Below are 18726 nucleotides of genomic sequence, written 5' to 3'. Positions count from 1 at the left end.
TTAGTCCAGTGTGGTTTCTGTCTGGTGGCTCTGCTTGTGTTTGTGAGCAGAGTCCCAGAACCATCTGGCTGAGTGGGCATCTATCGAGGGTCTCTCTGTGGGTGAGGGCTATGTTGTGGAGTGTGTCTGGGTCGCTTTCTTTTAGGTGGTTGTGGAATTTGAATGCTCTTTTTTGAATTTTGATGATTAGTGGGTATCTTCCTAGTTCTGCTCTGCATGCATTATTTGGCGTTTTCCGTTGGGTGCAGAGAATGGATTTGCAAAATTCTGCATGCAGAGTGTCAGTTGGGTGTTTGTCCCATTTGGTGAAGTCTTGGTTTGTAAGTGGGCCCCAGACTTCACAACCATATAGGGAAATCGGTTCTATGACGGAGTCTAATATTTTGAGCCAGATTTTGATTGGAATGTCTAACTTGATGTTCCTTTTTATGGCATAGAAAGCCCTTCTTGCTTTGTCTCTCAGGTCGTTCACAGCTTGATTGAAGTTCCCTGTAGCACTGATGTTTAGGCCGAGATATGTGTAGTTTTTGTGTGTTCTAGGGAAATTGTGTCTAGGAGGAATTTGTGTTTTTGTTGTTGTAGGCTGTGCCTTTTTTGGAATATCATAATTTTAGTTTTGTTTAGGTTTACTGTCAGTGCCCATGTCTGGGAGAATTTGTGCAGAAGGTCAAGGTGCTGTTGTAGCCCTTCTTTAGTTGGGGACAGCAGCACCAGGTCATCTGCAAACAGTAGGCATTTGACTTCTGTGTCTGCTAGGGGGAGGCCAGGTGCTGCAGTTTGTTCCAATGTTTTTGCCAGTTCATTTATGTATATGTTGAAGAGGGTTGGACTCAAACTGCACCCCTGTCTAACCCCACGGCGTTGAGGGAAGAAGTCTGTGTGTTTTCCCTCAATCCTCACAGCACATGTGTTGTTGGTGTACATTGACTTTATGAGGCCGTAGGTTTTCCCTCCAATGCCACTATCTAACAGTTTGTACAGCAGACCCTTGTGCCAAATTGAGTCAAATGCTTTTTGGAAGTCAACGAAACAGGAGTATACTTTGCTTTTATTTTTATTTATTTGGTTGTCTCTCCTTCTCTCTCTCTCTCTCTCTCTCTCTCTCTCTCTTTCTCTCTCTCTCTCTCTCTCTCTCTCTCTCTCTCTCTCTCTCTCTCTCTCTCTCTCTCTCTCTCTCTCTCTCTCTCTCTCATTCTCTCTCTCTCTCTCTCTCTCTCTCTCTCTCTCTCTCTCTCTCTCTCTCTCTCTCTCTCTCTCTCTCTCTCTCTCTCTCTCTCTCTCTCTCTCTCTCTCTCTCTCTCTCTCTCTCTCTCTCTCTCTCTCTTGCACATTGTGCCCTGAGTGCTGTTTGGTTTAGATGAAATGGCCCTCATGTGGTATTTCCAACACAAACACATGGACACACACACAGGGTAGCTTTGTGTGAGGCCTGTTGTTGGCACAGCTGGCTGGTCGGCACAGCGGCAGGACTCTGGTGCCAGTCTGGCCTTCGCTCCCGGGCTCCACAGCCAGATGGAGCCAGGTTTACACACACACACACACACACACACACACACACACACACACACACACACACACAACACACACACACACACACACACACACACACACACACACACACACGCACACACACACACACGCACACACAGATAAATACACTCACAAAAGCACACATAAATACACTCACAAAAGCACACGCACACTCACACACACACACCCATAAATACACTCACAAAAGCACACATAAATACACTCACAAAAGCACACGCACACTCACACACACACACACACACACACACACGCACACACAGATAAATACACTCACAAAAGCACACTCACACACACACACCCATAAATACACTCACAAAAGCACACTCACACACACACACCCATAAATACACTCACAAAATCACAGAAACACACACACATGCAATACTGTAGAGGCATATAAATGGGAATAGTTAAGTACTCATTATGGACTTTGTCATTTTGATATTGATTTTGTACTGTCCTTCCTTCCTCCTCTCATTATCATCCCTCTCTCTCTATAAAAATCTCTCCCTCTCAATCTCCATCTGTCTCTCTCTTTTGCTCTCTCCATCTTCTCTCTCTCTCTCTTTCTTTCTCCTCCCCTCCTTGCTCTCCATCCCTGTTAGGTGTAAGGGTCCGGCGCGGAGGGAGACCGACACCATGGATACTTTCGTGGACTCTGCCTGGTACTACCTCAGATACACAGATCCTCACAACCAAGACAGGTAGAAGACCAGACACCTCCCGACCGCCCCGGTCTCTACAGTCAATCAAACCTACCTGTATCACTGTACATATTAATACTACAACTCTCTACATACATCTGATTAGCACTACACTCGGTAGTACTAATTTATATATTTGATGCCCAGTTTAATCACCTGTACATTGTATATTACTACTGCATTTTACTGTTACATCACTGTGCACTCTGGTTGGATGCCAAACTTATTTTCATTGTACTGTACTTGTGCTGTATAATGACCACACATTTTTATCTAATCTAATCTAAATTGTGAGTCTAGACAGGGAAATGTACATCGGGAAAAGGGCAAACAATTGGCTCCACGAATCAAATATTTCCACCAGATTTGCAGAAACGGGGGCAAAGCCTTTTTGTGATGAACCTTTTTTCTTTATTGTTTAGCTTCAGGGAGTTTCATGATAGTCATGATAACCATACATTATAGTTACCACATTGTGTATATATACGTACATAATCGCAATATGCTAATAGCTGCTTCCGTACAGAAGCATGTTCACGAAGACACACGTACAGGCGTGCATTGGTATCTACATTTGCGGGTAATTACTCTTATCTGGTATTTGAAGTCAGTCATATCTCGCTAATCAAGCATCTCACCTCCCATACAACAATATTAACAACATTATGTTACAACCTCATAGCATATGAAACCGAGGCTTACTGAACATGCATTAACTCGTTCTGCTCTGCAGAAGGCACGTTTGTGTTGAAACGTTAGTGATTTGTTTTCGCACCCTATTAGATATTTCTCTAAAGATGATCCATGTCTCCAGTACCTTCCTTTTTGATGACTATGGTGCTCATCTGAGCAGCACCAGTCCTCATCTGAACAGCTTTAGCGCATGGACTCTCTCTGATAGATTCATTCAAGTATTTATCATTTATAAATTGAAGCACTGGAAAATAATTATTTGTCCCAGATAAATAGATTGTCACCAGAGGAGAAATCGCCCCCAAAATCCAATTTGTCTAAATGTCCTTCCTTGTGTAATCATGTAGTGCTGTGCTAAACACCCCAAGCTCTAACCATATAACAACATGCTTGTAAGATCAACCTCCCCTGTTCCTTCTTCTTTCTTTCTCCTTCTTCTTCTTCTTCTTCTTCTTCTTCTTCTTCTTCTTCTTCTTCTTCTTCTTCTTCTTCTTCTTCTTCTTCTTCTTCTTCTTCTTCTTCTTCTTCTTCTTTCTTCTTCTTCTTCTTCTTCTTCTTCTTCTTCTTCTTCTTCTTCTTCTTCTTCTTCTTCTCCTCCTCCTCCTCCTCCTCCTCCTCCTCCTTCTCCTTCTCCTCCGGGTGACTTCTTCTTCTTCGATACGCGTGGAGTTGCCAGACGCTTCTTTTTAACTGACAGCGAGGAGTTTCACTGGGAGAACGTAACGCGTTGAATGGCTTCCATTGAACGGTGGCCACTCAAGGTGGTGTAAATGTCTCACAACATAGAGAACAATGTACACTTTAAATTCAAGTAAAATAATAAATACATAATTACTAAAATAGGTTTTTTTTTTATCTTTTTTTTGTAGAGATCGCCCTCTATTAGTTCAAGTGAAATGAAGAGAGCAGAAAGTCAGCTGAGGTTCTCCGCTAGTGCGGGTGGTAAAGCTGTCCGTTTTGAAAATACAATTTATTTTGTTCATTTAATCTGAAATTCACGAGAGGCCTCTTGCCCTCCATGAGTATTAACACTGCTGGGCAAAAGCTTCATTCAAACACTTAATTATGAGGAAAGCACCATCTCTCTCTCTCTCTCTCTCTCTCTCTCTCTCTCTCTCTCTCTCTGTGTAACCCTCCCTCTCTCTGTGTCACACACACACACGCACACACACACAGTCACACACCTCCACTTTGGGTTCCCTTCCCTGCCAATAGAGATGATAGAGCCATGGCTGTCACCTGCTGGTGCTGTGGTGATACCCTGAGCTCGACAAAAGAGATTAATTCCCCAATGTCCTGACCTTGGTGTAAAGCTGCTTTAAGAGGGGGCTGCTCTCCCACTCGCTTTTCTCAGCAGGACAGATTATGGCACAACAGAAAAAGCAATTACACTGTTTGTGCATCCAGTGTTGTCCAGCCTATTGACCCTGGTGTCAGGCTGGGTACGACGTACAGGGGTGAGGCCTGTTGACCCTGGTGTCAGGCTGGGTACGACGTACAGGGGTGAGGCCTGTTGACCCTGGTGTCAGGCTGGGTACAGGGTGGAGGGGTGAGGCCTGTTGACCCTGGTGTCAGGCTGGGTGGAGGGGTGAGGCCTGTTGACCCTGGTGTCAGGCTGGGTACAGGGTGGAGGGGTGAGGCCTGTTGACCCTGGTGTCAGGCTGGGTGGAGGGGTGAGGCCTGTCGACCCTGGTGTCAGGCTGGGTACAGGGTGGAGGGGTGAGGCCTGTTGACCCTGGTGTCAGGCTGGGTACAGGGTGGAGGGGTGAGGCCTGTTGACCCTGGTGTCAGGCTGGGTGGAGGGTGGAGGGGTGAGGCCTGTTGACCCTGGTGTCAGGCTGGGTACGACGTACAGGGGTGAGGCCTATTGACCCTGGTGTCAGGCTGGGTACGACGTACAGGGGTGAGGCCTGTTGACCCTGGTGTCAGGCTGGGTACAGGGTGGAGGGGTGAGGCCTGTTGACCCTGGTGTCAGGCTGGGTACAGGGTGGAGGGGTGAGGCCTGTTGACCCTGGTGTCAGGCTGGGTGGAGGGGTGAGGCCTGTTGACCCTGGTGTCAGGCTGGGTGGAGGGGTGAGGCCTGTTGACCCTGGTGTCAGGCTGGGTACAGGGTGGAGGGGTGAGGCCTGTTGACCCTGGTGTCAGGCTGGGTACAGGGTGGAGGGGTGAGGCCTGTCGACCCTGGTGTCAGGCTGGGTACGACATAACCATATATATGGTATTTAATTTTCCAGTATTTCCAATGTGATATCACATCCTTTTACGTATTCATCTTGTAATACAATTGTCATGGTGCCGTCTCATTTTAAATAGTCGGTGTTGTTTTTATTTTTTAATACTCATCATCATCATCATCATTTATTTATTCGTACATGGAATTACCACAGTCCAACAGTACATATTAATATGATCCACCAAATTCCATGGCCGAAAGGAACAGGAAGAAGACAAATTCTGTAATACTGCTGCAAGGAACGATTTAATAAAATATACACATTTATACTTTTTTAATAATATGTATATATCATGGATGACAGTATAGTAAAAATCCATACCTTGAAGTTTTTAAGTCAACTCTTCTAGACCGGTAATCAAGCAGACCACTCTGTTCTGTATTTACGGATCCACCAGCCACTGTGGGGGTGAGCCTTGACTTGGCATACAGGCTACACAGGCATGTTTTCTGCCTTGTGACTGAGTCTCTAACCCCTCGTTACTCCCATTGCATCCATAGCCATGAGAGAGAGAGAGAGAGAGAGAGAGAGAGAGAGAGAGAGAGAGAGAGAGAGAGAGAGAGAGAGAGAGAGAGAGAGAGAGAACAAGGTAGGTAGGGTGACGCACAGAGATAAGAGTCTCTCTCAGAAAACACCATTAGGGAGCCATGCTATCTGATTCCAAATGTCCTGTTAGAATCTAAAATAAGCAGTAATGCCACCTCCTCAGGCCAGTTAGCTCTGTACATGAGAGTCTTGGATAAATGAGCTGGGGGAGAGCTGTCCTCGAGGTTAAACTCCCACAGTACTTTAATTATAATTATCTCTCTCCTCCTCCTGCTCCTGCTGATACTGCAAATGTGTCTCAGTGCTGTTTTGAAGAAAGGTGAATGTTCTCTGTGCACCGCGAGTATTATTACTCGGAGCGTCTGGGTTCCATGTGTTCGTCGCGGTCTGAGACGGATTCACATACAGTAGTCCGCGGCGGACAATACTGTACATCCAATGTGTAGAGAGAGAGAGAGAGAGAGAGAGAGAGAGAGAGAGAGAGAGAGAGAGAGAGAGAGAGAGAGAGAGAGAGAGAGAGAGAGAGAGAATGAGAGAGAGAGAGAGAGAGAGAGAGAGAGAGAGGGGGAGAGAGGTATAGGTGAAGGAGAAGGGGGAAGAGAGGGCAAGGGGGGAACCTTCGGGATGCTTCTTCTATTTTTCATCATTACAGTAACATGTTTACAGTTCTGCGTTAGCCTCAGCCTGCCCCCTAGAGGACATGTACCGCTATACACTTAACTCTGTCAGTGAGAGTCTCTTGGCAAGAGGAAGGTTTTAGCTTTTATTATTGTTCTTCCTTGCATTGACAACATTTTTTGTTTACTTTATTTGATGATAAAAAAAAAAAAAAGGCAATGTCAAGGATGGCACAAATAAAGTCAAAAATTCTAAAAACAAATGCATTTCCATCGTGGTCCATAGTCCTGTCCACAAGGGTCTGTTTGACCATTTGCAAACCTCTGAATCGGGTCAATCAGGATTTCAAACTAATTAACAACATTTATATATATATACGACTGAGAAAATAAAATCAACTTGAAGTATTCTCCAGGAAGAATGAGTTGGTGTCAGTCGTTAACATGATTCCTTCTCCTTCTCTGCCAGGCCCTTTGAGCGCTCCCTAGCCGACCACTGGCTGCCTGTAGACGTGTACATTGGAGGGAAGGAGCACGCTGTGATGCACCTGTACTACGCTCGCTTCCTCAGTCACTTCTGCAGGGACCAGGGCCTGGTGGCGCACAGGTAGGGGGACGTGCTCTGCTTCATCTGTTGTTGTTGTTGTTGTTGTTGTTGTTGTTGTTGTTGTTGTTGTTGTTGTTGTTGTTGTTGTTGTTGTTGTATCACAGATGTGTGGTCACACTTGAAGTCAAAGTTTATTTGTCAGATACACATAGATGTACAATGGCAGTGATTTGCATGGGTGTGTGTGTGTCTGTGAATGTGTGTGTGTGTGTGTGTGTGTGTGCGTGTGTGCGTGTGTGTGTGTGTGTGTGTGTGTGTGTGTGTGTGTGTGTGTGTGTGTGTGTGTGTGTGTGTGTGTGTGTGCCTCCTCTGTCCCCTCAGGGAGCCCTTCAGGAAGCTGCTGGTCCAGGGTCTGGTCAAGGGCCAGACATTCAGGCTGGCAGAGAGCGGACAGTATCTGAAGAGAGAAGACATTGACTTCACAGGTAGGCGCTGTGTCTCTGCCTCACTGTTCGAATCTGATAGCTACCCCCCCCCCCCCCCCCCCCCCCAACCGCTGACAAGCCCCATAGCTTTCCATTTGATATGTGCCAAGAATTCACCATAGAATTATATCATCTGTAGCCATATTTTATTAGGGGAATTGACTCTATTCCCCATCTATATAGTATATAGTCTATACCAGTGGCGGCTGCTGACCAAATTTTTTGGTGAAGCACAAATTATTATATTATATTAAATAATATTTTTAAAACATCCCCCACTGTGTGTGTCAGTGGTCAGTGGACACAGATGAAAACATATTAACATTAGGTGACGGCGCACCTGACCAGACACGGATGCAAAAAATGACATATTCGGTGACGGCGCACCTGACCAGACACGGATGCAAAAAATGACATATTCGGTGACGGCGCACCTGACCAGACACGGATGCAAAAAATGACATATTCGTTGACGGCACACCTGACCAGACGGATGAAAACATATTAGGTGACGCGTGACGGCATACCTAACCAGACACAGATCAAAACATATTAGGTGACAGCTCACCTGACCAGATCAAAACATATTAGGTGACAGCGCACCTGACCAGATCAAAACATATTAGGTGACAGCGCACCTGACCAGATCGAAACATATTAGGTGAAGGTGACTAGGAAGCCACAGACTCATACCCCCCCGACACTCAACTAACCGCCTCAGACAGTCCTTCATACCAGCGGCCATCAGGCTTCACAACAGTGGGCAGGGACTGCTGCCAGACATCGACCTAGAACTAATAGGAACCCAAGTAGGACAATAACACTACCTTATGCATACTGCACCGTATGTGGATACTGTGAATAATGAATAATGTATATTTCAGTTAGTTATATAGTAAATTATAACACTACCATTGTGCATACTGCACCTTATGTGACACTGTGAATACTGTGAATATATATTTCAGTTATATAGCGTACTTGCATCGCATCCCGCTCTTAAGCCATACCGAGATATACCTCATCTCATGTACCTACTGTACACCATCAACGAAAAAACAAATACACCCACCACCTGCCAGGCCCCGCCCCTATAGTGGCGTACTATAAAGTACTAGGCGTGGTCACCACTCACTCTTCCTCTTTTTCGTTTCCATCATAGCGGTCGCAAGTCGCCCTATGTAACTAGTGCTATGAAAAGATTAGAGAAATTGCGTAATGTTGAATGCTTACCGGAGGTTTGCTTACCCCTGGAATCTTCGGGGCATGTTTCAGCGACACGTCGGGCCTACTCTGATGTTTCCTCGTCTTGTGGCAGCAGATCAAGGAGCAGCGTGCAAGGTTTGGCTATCGAGCCGGCTTGTACACAGGTAGGCCCTGTGTCATCAGGCATTGATGTTGGTGTTAGTAATGCTGTGGAGTGTGTGTCGGCGCCAGGGGCGGGATGGCTTGGTGAACGTTCCACTGAAGTGGACGGTTTCCGGGAGATCCTGGAGCATGCTGCTAACACTAATGCTACTGCTAATGCTAATGCTGAAATGGGTCGTTGTTCTAATATTCCCCGCCGTGGGACGTTGCCGCTTTTCCCTCCTCTTGCCCGGTTCATTAATGAAGGTCAGTCGGTAGCTAATGTGGGGGGTTTCGCTGAGTCCTATTTACCTTTTTTACGGGTAAAAGGGCTGACAACAGGGTGCAGGCCGGGTGTACCGTGGCTAAGTAGCCAGGTAGCTTTGATCCTGTGCCCCGGCGGGGATGAACGATGTCCCACCTGGCCGATGCTTGAGAGCGAATCGGCTCGGAGGGTGGCAGTATGGACGGATGAGTGGTATACTGCTGCAGGATGGTTTTTAGTGGCGGCCAGTGTTATGGCTCAGCTGTCTATTTTCCTATCCACATTGGCGTCGGATAGTGGGGCTATGGGTCCAGCCGACACTATAAACATGTTGCATGTTTGTGGTGTTATAGAGATCTTGACTCAGTCGCAAGCTATAACTGTGGGGAGGATTAGGATGCTATCAACGTTTGTTAATAGGCATGTCTGGTTGGAGCACTCTCCTCTTGGGGAAGAAGATAGGTTTTCTCTCCTCATGACTCCTTTTTCCACGGAAGGACTTTTTGGTCGTTCTGTGGAGGCACAGGCGGTTGTTGATCTGGGTCCCACACCGCCTCACGCTGTGCAGCCAGAGGTTGGAGCATGGCCTTGTCAACGACTGTGGCGAGGCCCTCGACAGGCGGCCATGTTTCCCCCACCAGTGGTACCCTGGGCGGAGAGTCAACAGGGATCCGCAAGGCAGACAGCCTTGGCGGCCGAGGGATCGGCCATTTTGGGTGTATTCGGCTTGGATCAAACAAGCCGTCGTCATTCTGCCGCGAGCAGCCCGCTCCCTGTTCAATCCTCTCTCCGTTACCCACGGAAGCGGGGCTCTGATCGTTTTCCTTTGGCTGCGGGCCGCAAACCTTCTTTGAAGCGCATGCGGCCCCACTTTTCACTTCTCATGGGGACAGGGGCTGACACCCAGTTGATGGCTGAGCCTGGGTCTGTCCGTGAGAATGTTGTGCTGTCACGTGGCTCCTGCACTACACGTTGTGTGATGGGTGAGCCTGGTGTTACGGCTGCCACTACTTACAGTGGTCAGCAGGGGGACTCGAGGCCTCTTCAGTTGAATGCTCAGCAAGGGTTACCCCGGCCTCGCCTTCGCCAGGCGGGGTGTCACGCTGATGCCTCCCACTCCTGTGAGAGCGGCAGTGGTCTGCAAAGAAGAGGCGAGCGTGATTTGGGTGATAGCAATATCACTGCAGGGCTACGGCGTGTAGGAGCCCATGGGGTCCTCACGCCTTGCATGTCTAGCTCCTCAGCATGCGCTAGAGGGGTGTTCAGGGGGGGGGGGGTGTGTGTCAACCAGTTTGATGGCAGCTTCTCCCGTATCAAACCGGCCCTTTCTGTCGGGGTCCCCCCTTGGGTGCGTCGCACAGCGGGAGGGACCGGGCCAACTATCTACTGTTCCTTGCGGCCCAGCGTCAGTTGACGGCGGGTGCGCTGTGGGATTATTTTCACATATGGCGACAAGAATGCCGTTAGGAGGGGTGGATAGAGAGAACGTTGAGGGAGGGGCTTGTTTTGCAGTTCGCACAACCCCACCCTCCGTTCTCAGGTTTGGTGCCGACCCTATTGTCAGGGTCAGAAGCAGTGACAGCCCTGGCGAAGCAGGCCGTAGTCGTGGTCCCGAGAGAGGACGCGATGTCAGGCGTCTACTCCCGTTATTTTCTGGTGCCCAAAAAAACGGGAGGGGTCAGACCTATACTGGATCTGTCCGCGTTCAATCTGATTGTAGCGAGACCATTCAGAATGTTGACCGTCAAACTCCTGCTGCTTGCTGTCAGAAGGGGAGACTGGTTCACCTCCATAGACCTGAAGGATGCGTATTTTCACATCCCGATTTTCCCTCCTCACAGGAAGTTCCTGCGGTTCCTGTTTCAGGGCGTAGCGTACGAGTACCAGAGGTTGCCGTTCGGCTATTCTCTGGCTCCCCGCACATTCACCAAGTGCGTAGCGACTGCGCTGGAGCCTCTACGTCGTCGGGGAATACGGGTTCTATTCTATCTCGACGACATTCTACTCCTCAGCCGATCGGAGGAGGTTGCCAGGTCTCATAGCAGGCTGGTGGTGGAATTCCTCACATGGCTGGGTTTTGCTGTGAACTGGAAGAAGAGTACGCCTCTTCCCAGTCAACAGGTGGAGTACTTGGGCTTGACGTTGAGGTCAAGGCCCATGATTGTAACCCTCTCGGAGCAACGGAGGGTGTCTATCCTACACGAGCTTGGTGGTTTCCGTCTGGGAGGGACGGTCACGGCGCTGCAAGTGATGCGCCTGCTCGGTATGATGGCATCTGCTCACACGGTGGTTCCTCTTGGCCTCCTCTTCATGAGGAGGATACAGAGGTGGTTCTTCTCTATGGGAATAGATCCGGTGAGGGACAAATGGAAACGGTTGATGGTTCCTTTGTCGATATGGGGAGATCTCGCCCATTGGAAGAGGCTGGGTATCCTCGCCATTGGGGTCCCCATGGGCAGCAGGCGCTCACACGTCACGGTCTTCACCGACGCCTCTCTTACGGGTTGGGGAGGGACGTGTCGGACCAACGCAGTGGGGGGGGCAGCTGGACGAAGGTCCATGCTGGCCCGTCTACCCTGCACATCAATGTGTTGGAATTGAAGGCGGTCCTCCTGGTCCTCAAACGGTTCGACCACCTGGTGGTAGGCGAGCACGTTCTGGTCAGAACGGACAGTATGACGGCAGCGGCGTATATCAACAGGCAGGGTGGGACTCGATCCATCCGCCTGCACTGGGCGGCGGTCGGACTCTGGCTATGGGCATCTCGCAGGCTGCGCAGTCTGAGGGCGCTCCACATCCCTGGTATGGAGAATGTGGGCGCAGATATGATGTCTCGGGGCGGTCCTCGTCACGACGAGTGGGAACTCCGCCACGATATAGTCAGGCAGATCTGGGATCGCTTCGGGGAGGCCTCAGTGGATCTGTTTGCGAGCCGACATTCTCACAAGTGCCCCTTGTGGTTCTCGGTCAGTCGGGCAGATCATCCCCCCTTGGGGGTGGATGCCTTCTCGATCGTTCCATGGCCGCCCGGCCTTCTGTACGCCTTTCCTCCTTTTTTTTTTTTTTTTGCCCTACTTTGTTTACTTGTTTATTGCACAATGTCGTTCTATTGGATTCTTATTATATATTACTATTGTATTATGCACATCGTTGCGGGCAAGACCCCCCGCATTTCATTGTATACTTGTATGCCGTGACAAATAAAACTCTTGACTCGACTTGAAAAGAAAACAGCATCACTTTTGAAGTTAACATATAGAAACAAATTAAAACATTTCCCCAAACAATATTGACACAAGGAATTCAGTAAAACTGTTATTTTTAAGATTCAAACACATCTTGATTATATTTGACAAGAAAATGCGAGAAAAAAAACGGAAAGTTTAGATCACATCTCTATTTTCCCACCCCACCAAAATGCAGTCCATCGGACGAAACCAACCCAAGGTCAATATTGGAAACACAATGTCAACAAAGACCGTCTCCATGCTGCCATGCCCCAAACACTGCAGACCCCGTGCAAACAAGGCCAAAAGTGGAAGACGAATGTGAAAAGACCAATCCGTCCACACAGACAAAAATAAACACATTTTCCCATACAATTTGAAACGCCTTTCCTCCTATACAGCTGTTGAGTCAGCTGTTGGAGCGGATACAAAGGGAGCGCAGGACGGTGATCCTGGTCGCGCCGGACCGGGGCACGGCAGTGTGGTTCCCCGTCTTGATCCAGCTACTGGTCGCTCCGCCAGGGGTTATTCCATGGTCGGCGACGGCCCTCTCTCAAGCACACAGGTCGCTGTTTCAGTACCCGGTGTTTGGCCAACGTCTGATGGTGTGGCTGGTGAGAGGGTAGGTCTGGAGAGGATGGACCCTTCTGTGGTTAATACCATCCGGAATGCGCATGCTCCCTCCACTGTCGCGCTTTACGCGGGCAGATGGCGTATGTTCCAAGAGTGGTGTAAGGCGGGGGGCCGGGACCCAGTCTCCTGCCCCCTGGATGCTGTTCTTGGTTACCTCCAGTCTCTCCTTGATAGACTGTCGGCTTCGACGGTGAGGGTATATGCAGCAGCTATATCCTCCTATCATGAGGGATTTGAGGGTGATGTCTTGTTCAGCCACCCTCTTGTCAAGCGTTTCCTGCTTGGCGCTCGACGCGTTAAGCCGGTACAACGCTCTTTGGCTCCGAGTTGGGATCTTCAATTGGTCCTCGGTCGGTTGTCCTTGGCCCCGTTTGAGCCTCTTGAGCAAGCGCCGTTGGGACAGCTGTCGTTCAAGACCGCGTTCTTGCTGGCCGTCACCTCCGCTAAACGCGTGGGTGAGCTCTGTGCTCTTTCGGTACGACCAGAGTGCCTGTCTTTTCGTTCCGATTGCGGTGCCACTCTGCGGCTTAATCCTGCCTTCGTGCCTAAAAATATCCGGAGTTCCTTCCGCTCCAGGGATATTGTGGTTCAGGCGTTTTATCCGCCTCCTCATGCTGGTGAGTTGGAGGCAGGCCTTCACCTGTCATGTCCGGTCCGTGCTTTGGGGATTTACCTCAGCCGTACTCAGGGCCTCAGGGCTACCGATCAGCTTTTTGTCTGTCACGGTGGTTCTCGTGCTGGTAAGGCACTATCGAAACAGCGCCTGTCCCATTGGTTGTGCGAGGGCATTGCCCTCTGCTACACGTTGGCCGGGCTGGATCCCCCTGGGGGCGTCAGGGCGCACTCCACTCGTGGGGTGGCAGCCTCTGCCGCTCTGCTGGGTGGGGCCTCGGTGGAGGACATCTGTGCTGCAGCTTCATGGTCCTCCCCGGGCCCCTTTGTAAGGTTTACCTCGTGGACATGACCGGGGGTTCTGTCTCCCAGGCGGTTCTGGGGTCTGTGGCCTTTCCTGCTTCCCGTCCTGTGGTAGGGTAGCAGGAGTGTGTGGGTATGGGCCACAGTGTGTTAGGTCACACGTGGTTCCGCCTGTGCTGTGTGTTCAAGGGGTTCTAGTTCCCTCTTGCTCGCACTCGGGTGGAGTTGACTGTGCCCCCCCTTCATTAGGAAGGATGGGGTGACGGGACTCCCCAACCCCTTGATGTGGGCTTACGGGTCCTCAGGGGGTACATTTGTCGGGCCTCGCGTCCGCTCTACCCCATATCTCGATAGGCTTAAGAGCGGGACGCGATGGCCAAGTACGATAATATAACGAAAGGTTATGTATATAACCTAGTTATATGAGTATTGGCTAAGCGTCCCGCTCTTAACGGCCCTGAGTTCCCTTTTGAGGAATCTTTTCCTGGAAACAGGTTTTTTGGCGAGGAAGAGTGTTTGGTGACCATGCCTAGTGTCTTATAGGCTACGCCTCCATAGGGGCGGGACCCGGCAGGTGATGGGCGTATTTGTTTTTCGTTAGTGGAGTACAGTAGGTACATGAGATGAGGTATATCTCGATAGGCTTAAGAGCGGGACGCTTAGCCAGTACTCATATAACTAGGTTATATACATAACCTTTCGTTACTGTTAATGGTAAATGGTAAATGGCTGCTTTTTTATATAGCGCTTTTATCCAAAGCGCTTTACAATTTGTTTCTCAAATTTTTTACCCATTCACTCACACATTCACACACCGACGGCAGAGGCGACCATGCAAGGTGCCAACCTGCTCATCGGGAGCAATTAGCATACAAGCTTTTACAAACACTGTACTTACTTTTTCATCCACAACTTTTTTTCTGATCCAGATGCATAAGTCCCCTCCATGTTGCTGATTTATACTTCGGTCCTTTGGTGCAAAGTTTCATTTAGCCTACAGTGCTACTGCCTACACACAGTAATGTTACTGACTGGGCTCTCCAAGCCCTCTCAAAGCAGGAAATAGGAAATGGTATTCTCTGATTGGTGTAAAAAGTGTCAGAACTGTCAATCATTCAAGCCCCATTCAAATGTATGAGTGAGGTTTAGTCTCACTACCCGCCTTTTTTAAACTCAAATACCCTATTTTGATTGGATAATTATATTCTTAAGCCCAACCTGTGCACCTATTTTAGCACTGAGTGATTGACATCTGGCCATTACTGCAGTTATGGGATCAGGCCAGATCAGAGAGCTCAGAGCATTGTGGCATTGTTTTTTTCACAGAGGAAAACATTTCTAATAAAAAAAATTATAATAATAATAATAATAATAATAATAATAATAATAATAATAATAATAATAATAATAATAATAATAATAATAATAATAATAATAAAAAAAAATATATATATATTTTTTTCTCTCTGTATATTACTCTTTCTGTATATTACGAGTGAAGCACTGCCTCACTAGTAGTCATGCAATAACCTCCACTGGTCTATACAGTCTTGATGTAAAGGGGGGGTCTCAAAGGACCTTCTGGTTAGAGAAAGGTACCATATAGGGGTACAGACTTAAAGGAACATGCCAACATTTTGGGAAATTAGCTTACAGTCTTCTCCAGAGGGAGACAAGAAGATAGATACCAGTTTCCTCTCTGTGCATTCAGTAAAAAGCTATCTGGCTGCACGTTAGCCTAGCTTAGCACAATGAATGGAAGCGGACATGGCCGGTTAGCCTTCGGGAGAGGTGTTAGTTGGACAATGCCTAGGCCAGGGGTCAGCAACCTTTACTATCAAAAGAGCCACTTTTCCCCCGTCCCACAAAATAAAATGCTCAGGGAGCCGCACAACCTATTTACCCTTAAAATGAAGATAACAGTGTATAACGTTTTATATATCCCCAAGCATACCCCACATTTAGCATAAAACGCCTGACAATTGCATACCCAAAGTAATTTGCGATTTATTATACTTTATACTTATAGCATTGTTGCATTAATGGGATTATAAAGCAACAAAAAGAAAATGTTTGACTTTTTAATTGCTGTTTTTACCTGTTTTTACCAAAGGAAAACCTCAAACTCTTATGAAGAGGAGAAAAAATACTGGCTGTGTAGACCTATTTTTTTTATAAAACACAGAAGAGGAGACAAAACACTGGTGTCTATAGACCGACTTAGAAATAAAACCCTGAACTATTCAGGTATATTTGAGTCCTTCCCTTATTTGTGGAACATTTATAAAATAGAAAGTAGTCCACTTTGAAAAAAGAATACCATGTGTAGACCTACTTTGAAATAAAACACAGAAAAGGAGAAAAAACACTGGCATCTGTAGACCTACTTTGAAATAAAACCCTGAACTATGCAGCTCTATTAGAGTCCTTCCCTTATTTGTGGAAAATCTATAAAATAAAAAGTAAATTTTTCATTGTTCGCAAATTTCGCACCACATATCAGGCATACAGGTAAGCCTTTTGTTGACTAAATATCTTAGTTGATGAAATATTTTTTCATTTCAGTGTCACAGTATGACATCGATCTCCAAAAGAAAAAAATAAAGAAAAAAAAGTAAAAAAGTAAAAAAAAAATTTTTTTTTTTTTTGGGTCAGGGAGCCGCAGCTGATTGGCTAAAGAGCCGCATGCGGCCTCGAGGCCGCAGGTTGCCGACCCCTGGCCTAGGCTAACCGGCCATGTCCGCTAATTCCCCAAATGTTGGCGTGTTCTTTTAAATAGTGGTTAAAAGCAGGCTACTTTTAGAGAACCCATTTTGTATAAAAGGAGGGAACAAACAGAGAGTCTTTTCATTGGAGATCTTCAACCGAGATATTTTTTATCAGGACCGAGCTACAGGGGGTCTGGACGTTGCTATGGGTGATATGATAACGAAAACCTCTCTTCCTCTGTTTGTCAAGTCGATTAATGTAACTTAATTGTAGTGGTTCTCTGTGTACAACTGATGATAAGTGTAGTACCTCGTTAGAGATCAGTGACGTGTTGTCAGTTATGGCATGAGGGCTTATTATTGTAAAATGTACGTGATTCTAATTGTCTACGATCATTTAAGTTTAAGTTTATTTGCAAAAGGGACAGTGCATATTAATCAACAATAAATGTAAATACGCCAGATTTAGCCAGAAGGCTAGATTTCATCTGTAGTCCCTGGCCAAGATGTTAAAAAAGGCATCAACCTAAAGTGATAAAAAAGGTTATCATACATAACATACATCTAATAGGCCTACATAAAATACAATTCATCATCACAATATACAAATTTTTACAAAAATACACATATAAAATAGAATAAAAGTGAATTGCATACACACACAGCTAATGAATTTATTGCGAGAAATAGTTTGTGTGATCTACCGGTAGTTTCAAGGCATCGTCCTTATAGAACACCAACCTGAACCGCTGCTCTTGAGAAAAACAAGTCAAATTAGAGAGGCTCTTTGAGGAGAAATAATAAGCCTTTTCTTCTTCCCAACTTTCTCTCCAAATTGGGTTGTTGCTTGAGGTTGTTGTCTGTACTCTGTTGCTTAGTAACAGAACAAACAGGAGCAGGGTGGCGGTTCACACAGAGGGGAGAGAGACACCTCTCACTGCCAGACTCACTGCCTCATATCTCTGTCTAAAGCAAATCTGACAGCCGGTTATAGGAACTCCCTTCGCTAATCACATCTGCCCATTGCCCGCAGTGGACCGATCGATCAGGAAACCGACTGAAATCACCATGCAGATTGATTGATTGAATGAAAGTTTAATTAACAGATTGCAGAATGGGTACAATACAGTACGGCTCAATACACACAATTGTTAAGGGGATGCAGACCAGGGAAAGACTTTCGTCTTGTTTACATCAGGGTCCCCCATTTTCAATTCATAATGAATTGTAAGTAAGGGTGCAACTTGCTCCGTGCAATCCATTCTTTGTGGATCTAGCCCTGAGTTGGGTAAGACACACAAAGCCAGTGTCGGAAAAAGACTGTGTACATGGTAACTTTGTCAATATGGTATTGTATTACTTTGGGAAATGTATTTGTAGTAGTACTGTTTGATATTATAGTTGGGTCACCAACAAATTAATGTATGTGAATCATTGAACCTGTAATGGCGATATCAAGGATGACCACGACCTATGACCCCCCCCTCAGGTCAGGAGCCGGTGGCGCTGGGTGGGGGCGACCTCCAGGTGACGTGGGAGAAGATGAGTAAGTCCAAACACAACGGCCTGGACCCCCAAGAGGTGGTGCAGCAGTACGGCATCGACACGGTCCGCCTCTACATCCTGTACGCCGCTCCACCCGAGCAGGACATCCTCTGGGACGTCAAGAGTGAGTTAAGACGCTAATACAAACAGTCACACGGCAGCCATCACGACACGTGATGACAACAGTAACATGTGGATCACACGCCAGCCATCACTACACGTGATGACAACAGTAACATGTCGGTCACACACCAGCCATCATGACACGTGATGACAACAGTAACATGTCGATCACACGGCAGCCATCACTACACGTGATGACAACAGTAACATGTCGATCACACGGCAGCCATCACTACACGTGATGACAACAGTAACATGTGGATCACACGCCAGCCATCACTACACGTGATGACAACAGTAACATGTCGATCACACACCAGCCATCACTACACGTGATGACAACAGTAACATGTGGATCACATGCCAGCCATCACTACACGTGATGACAACAGTAACATGTCGATCACACACCAGCCATCATGACACGTGATGACAACAGTAACATGTGGATCACACACCAGCCATCATGACACGTGATGACAACAGTAACATGTCGATCACACACCAGCCATCATGACACGTGATGACAACAGTAACATGTCGATCACACACCAGCCATCACTACACGTGATGACAACAGTAACAT

The 18726-nt window shown here is 47.3% G+C and overlaps 1 protein-coding gene across 1 annotated transcript in view; it reads left to right on the top strand.

The window, feature by feature from the left end:
* Positions 1–18726, top strand: part of lars2 (leucyl-tRNA synthetase 2, mitochondrial) — a 175418-nt gene that overhangs the window by 103435 nt on the left and 53257 nt on the right. The window contains 4 exon segments of the mRNA XM_084335979.1: positions 2157–2255; positions 6815–6952; positions 7274–7377; positions 17962–18141. Of these exon segments, the coding sequence (XP_084192105.1) occupies positions 2157–2255; positions 6815–6952; positions 7274–7377; positions 17962–18141 (521 nt within the window).

This window comes from Notolepis coatsorum, assembly GCF_963971535.1.
Source record: "Notolepis coatsorum genome assembly, chromosome: 19".
NCBI classification, from domain to species: Eukaryota; Metazoa; Chordata; class Actinopteri; order Aulopiformes; family Paralepididae; genus Notolepis; species Notolepis coatsorum.
This window is presented reverse-complemented; position numbering and strand designations above follow the sequence as displayed.